General features: G+C 36.9%; 1 protein-coding gene across 1 annotated transcript; it reads right to left on the bottom strand.

The window, feature by feature from the left end:
- Positions 1–1,470: 1,470 nt before the first annotated feature.
- On the bottom strand, positions 1,471–3,994 carry LOC109205538. The gene is made up of 2 exons (XM_019368248.1): positions 3,126–3,994; positions 1,471–2,219 (listed from the first exon to the last, which is right to left on the bottom strand). Exons 1-2 carry the CDS (start codon positions 3,241–3,243, stop codon positions 2,017–2,019), a joined length of 321 nt encoding a protein of 106 aa, XP_019223793.1. The 5' UTR covers positions 3,244–3,994; the 3' UTR covers positions 1,471–2,016.
- Between the last annotated feature and the right edge of the window lie 1,207 nt (positions 3,995–5,201).

Raw genomic sequence — 5,201 nt, 5'->3', positions numbered from 1 at the left:
AAAAAAAAAAACTATTTTAAAGTAGAATTATCTGCACCCTTAAAGCTGATGTGGCAGAGTGTGTGTATTTCACTCTCCTTGAGAGAGTGAGAAGCAAGAAAAAACGATTTTCAGATTTTTCTTTTTTTGCTTTTCTTAACCATGTTTTCTTACTTTTTTTTCCTTTTCCTTTTCCTTTTTCTTTGTCTTTTTTTTTTAACTTTTTTTTCGTTTCCTCTCTAATTCCGGCGGATATTCATTCACCGGCGACTTTGTCTAACCGTTTTTCTTCCATTTATTCTGTTTTTCTTTTTCCTCTTTCTATCCTTTTCACACACAAATTAAACTCTCAAAAAGATCTATTCATAAGCAAAGCAAATTAAACTCAAATTTGGGGGAAAAAATTCATCATCGAAAAAAATTGAGGTATTGAAATTTTAACTGAAAAAAGTCTTCTCAGCTTATATCGTTTTTCTTTCTTTTGCTCTTCCTCCCACACATAAATTACACTTTCAAGAAAAATTTATATAGATATATAAAGCAAAATACACTCAAATCGGGATAAAAATCTGTCGCCGGAAAAAATGATGTCCTTGAAATTCCGACAACCACCATTTTATGCCACCGGTGACCAAAACAAAAATAAAGAGAATAAAATAACCAAAAAATGAGAATAAGAAAAAATAAGAAAAAAGGATAAGAAAAAGAAAAAAGAATAAAAAAAGTACTAAATATACATGTGGCAGAGCGTATAGTTCACCACTTACCAAGAGTTTGATTGTCTAGTTTTAGTGTGATATTTGTTCCATTTAAAAATAATTTAGGGGGGTAATACAAACCCGCAAAGGTAGAGTGTGTAGTTGGAAATTCGGATATAGATCGGGGAAGGGGTACTCATGCATTTTCCCTAGGAATTTATCTACTACAATACATGTAATACATTGGGTTTTGTGCTCCCAAACTATAGTAGAAATGACACCAAATAACCACTCTAAAGGACTGCTATTTTAGAATTAGCCGATGTGTCCTGAATTTTAATTTTTCAGTTTAATTTTTCGGGAAAAAAGTGTCCTGAAGTTAAGATTTTTAATTTAAAATTTCATGACAAAATAAGTACTGGCTAATATCTAAATAGCATCCCTGAAAATGGCTATTTGTGCACTTGACTCCAAAACTATAAAGCAAGTAATGGTTGTATTGGGGCAAAAGTGACCCAATACAATCCTAGGCCTTAGCCTAAAATTCTTCTTCAAGTCCTATGCCTGGCTTGATTGAATAGTTTCCTACTTTTGATAAGTAATGACTAATGAATGAGTAGTCACGGTAATGACTAATGAAACACACTTCAAGCCTCAATATAACTCTGAAGCATCAAAAAAGGACTAGCATTGGCAAAGGAAATGAAATATAAAGATTTAGAAGTGAAAATTGCTTACTTGTTGTCAAGCTTATTGTTATGAACTTCTCAAACAACACAATTATAAATAGTGAATTGATCTTTCATTAATAGAAAACTCAGTATATGGAATTACAGAAAAGAAGATAGACATTAACATAACAGGGACAGTAACAGAAAGAAAGTAGGGGGAGAGACATAGCCACAGAGAGAAACAGACGAGCGAGAGAGAGACTAGAGAGAGGGGAAGTTTCTAACAATATTCAGCATGTCCCACTATCATACAACCGTGCTATTTAACTAACCAAACTCCATTTCATATTTCACATGCTAAGTCCATCAACCCGGGTCCCAAATGTAACTTTCCATCCTCTGTGATGGTCTCTTCAATCCTTTCCTTTCGCTTAGTGGCTTTCCAAGCCCACTATCATCAACCCCAACTTCTCCGCTACTTTCATTTGGCCCAAGCCCAATATCATTCATGACAATTCCCACGCTCCCAATGAGAACCTTGTCCTCAAGGTTCAAGAGAGGATTTCCAGTCAATAAGAAGTTAAATTCAGAGCATGAGGTGACAACCAATTGCTAGATATGATGTACACATTGTTGCCAAAAGAAAGAACTAGATGACTCCTCTGTTTCTAGTTTATAGTAAGAGCATATGAGTCTTGTTGGGCTAGAAATCTTTCTAACTCAAACATTACAATCTTCCCTTGAAGCAGTTGCATCATCATAATGAATTTTTTAGATGGCAGCACATTAATAACATCAACAGTACTACCATTACACTCATACATGGGAGATAAAATAACAATATCCTTCTGAGAGCAAGAGCCACCGAAACCTGCACCAACATTAAGAAACTTGGAATTATTCTGGGAGTCTTGATCAAAGCCATAAGACACCTCATCAACTGACCAAAAATAAGGCCTAATAGATTCCAAACAATTCCCACATAGTAATATCCCTGCAGCTTTGCAAAGTATGAGCTGGGACTTCAGGACAATTTATTGGTTTCTTGCACGAGTACTGTAATCTCATTGGATAGTGTTTTCTGGATGTCACCAAAAGATATAGGTGAAGGATGAAATCCACACAATTTAGTTCTTGACAACACCATCGTCTCAAAATCAAGCGTGTATAAGTCATGTAATGTTTTAGACTTTGATGATCTCCCAAAGATCATAATCAATTTAACACCAGAAAGGATAGCCATATGGTGTAATCATGGTGATGGACATGTTCTCGTGCAATGAAACAACTTCCATATCAAGGATTCAAGAGCAAGCATGTGTAGAACATTTAACTCCTGCCTCTTTGCATCTTCAACCCCAAGGTATGTAGTAAGAAATCGGGAACCAGGATCATAGGGAAAGTCTAATCCAATGTTTACTCCACTCCATTCACATGACGCAACAAATGAAGGGTCTTTGCCACCAATAACAATCCTTAGAAGAACATTTTTGCCCACAAGCTTTGTTGTTACCGATTTGTATGCATCAACAGTATTTCGCAAGTGAAGTTTTAAGAGTTCAATGCAAGAATTCATTAAGGTTGACATTATGAACCTATTAGGAAAGTCGCTCAGAAGCATAACAGAATATACAATTGCTAGCAACTCTAAGGAATATGGTAAGCGAACTAGAGCCAGGATCAAATGGAAACTCCAATCCAAATTGATCAAGTGTAAATTGATGCAAGGATAAAATAAGTCTACTATGATCAAGACCACTTAAGTAATCAAATATACCTCTGTTGAGACGTTGGCTGTTACTGCAAGCAGAAAGGACACGAGGCAGTGCTAGTTGATTATCAAACATGACATTGCCACTGTAAGCAAACTTAACCGTAGAAGCTGTATGAATCATTTCATCAAACACCTGGCTTTCATGCTTAACTGAATCATTCTTCACTGAATCTTCAACTTTTATGTCAATTTTTCTATTGGGTATTTCAGCGAACACCTTGCAGGCATAAATTTTTGAATTTTCCTCCTCTCGTTTTTAGTTTCCACCTTCTCAATAAGTCTTCAGAATCATCCGCAGGGCTGGAGCGTCCATTATCCAAATCAGAGTCAACCTCTGCTGCTAATATATCCTTTGGTTTGCACTTATGGTCCAAAGACAACCACATCCCGATGTGCAGAAGTTTCGGGGATTGTCTTGGAATAGGCAGACAACTTGTTCTCAATATTTCCGAGAATTCTCAGCATACGATTGCTATGGTCCATCAACTCCACCATCAGTCCCTGGATGGCGTCGAGGTGATAATTCATAATAGTAGAAGAGAAGAGACCCATGGGGTCCAAATCAATGAAAGCACCAATGTTACAATCTTCTCAAACAACACAATTATAAATAGGATACATGGAATTAGAGAATAAGAAGATAGACATTAACATAACAAGGATAGTAACAGAAAGAAAGTAGGGGGGTGACAGAGCCACGGAGAAACAGACGAGGGAGAGAGAGACACTACAGAGAGGAAGTTTCTAACAATATTCAGCATAGAACCGTGCTGAATTTAACTAACCAAACTCCATTTCACATTTCACATGCTAAGCCCATCAACCGAGTCCCAAATGTAACCTTCCATCCTTTGTGATGGTTTCTTCAATGGAATTTTTACCTCCTGTACCAAGTTAATATCTTATTTATTTGGTAGAATGACACTTATACTTGTGCCACTTTATCATCCCGGTCCCCAAACTTGATGAAGTTTTATCTAGACACCTCTACTCGTTTAAAAGTAATATTTTAAACCCCTCTGACCATTGACCAAGTCTATGTGGCAACTTAATCGCTGAACTGGACAAAATCGTGTATTTCACGCATATAAGGAGCATGAACGTAAAAAATTTATGATTAAAATAAGGAAAAAAGAAAAAGAAAAATTCAAAAAATCAAATTAGAAAAGAAAGAAAAGGCCAAATAGGTGATTTTTTTCTTTCTCTTATGTTCTGTCGCCCACCAAGGACGCCCCCCCCCCCCCGTGTCTCCCTCCCTTCTTCACTTTGCTCCTCTTCCCCCATTTTAATCCAAAACCCACAGCAACGGTACCCTCCCCACCATATCTTCATCCAAACAATGACATCCCTCGTCGCTATAGATCCAAAACATGTACCAGATTTGTATCAATTTTTGGGGAGTTTTTTTTTCTCACACCCCATTCCCTACTTTGAAAGATAGCCTTTGCAAAGAAAAGAAATAGAAATAATGAAAGAAGATCGCCGGTGAAACCTATTTTCTAGTTTTCTTGTAGTGAAATTTCAAAAAGTTTTGGGTGATGTTGGTCTTTCAGGTGGTCATTATTGATGGCCGGTTTAGCTTTTGGTGGTTGATTGGTGATGCTATGGTGGAATGTTGGCTGTGAAGAAGCTTTGTAGGTGAAGGATGGTCGAAGAGGGGTTGCACACAGTGACGGTTAGGAGATTTTTAAAATTTGTGAATGGAGAATAAAAATGGTGAGGGAGGAGGAAGATGGAGTAAATGGTGGAATAAAGAAAGGAAATGAATAATTTAAATATGTGAAAAATAAGTATAATAGATGTAGTAACAAAAATTTGACGTAGGCCACTGATGTGTCATCCATGTCAGAGATTTGAAGACACGCGAGTGAGAGGGTTTAAAATATTGGCTTTGAACTACTATAAGTGTCTGGATGAATCTTCTTTGAATATAGGGACCGGGATGACAAACGCTAACAAGTACAAGTGCCTACGAGGCTATTCTGCCTTTTTTTTTTCCAGAGATTTATTGTGCACTGCTAGTTCACCAATCAAAACCTTCATTCTTGATTCCCTTTTTTCACTACTCTCTCCACCCAC

Source organism: Nicotiana attenuata, unplaced genomic scaffold, assembly GCF_001879085.1.
Source record: "Nicotiana attenuata strain UT unplaced genomic scaffold, NIATTr2, whole genome shotgun sequence".
Lineage (NCBI taxonomy): Eukaryota > Viridiplantae > Streptophyta > Magnoliopsida > Solanales > Solanaceae > Nicotiana > Nicotiana attenuata.
This window is presented reverse-complemented; position numbering and strand designations above follow the sequence as displayed.

What these genes read in the sequence shown, in the direction of transcription:
- LOC109205538 (XM_019368248.1), bottom strand. Translation starts at nt 3,243, where the DNA reads ATGATTCATACAGCTTCTACGGTTAAGTTTGCTTACAGTGGCAATGTC. An exon ending in CAGCCAACGTCTCAACAGAG is followed by an intron (nt 2,220 to 3,125) that starts GTATATTTGATT and finishes ATGTTGGTGCAG; the next exon opens with GTTTCGGTGGCTCTTGCTCT.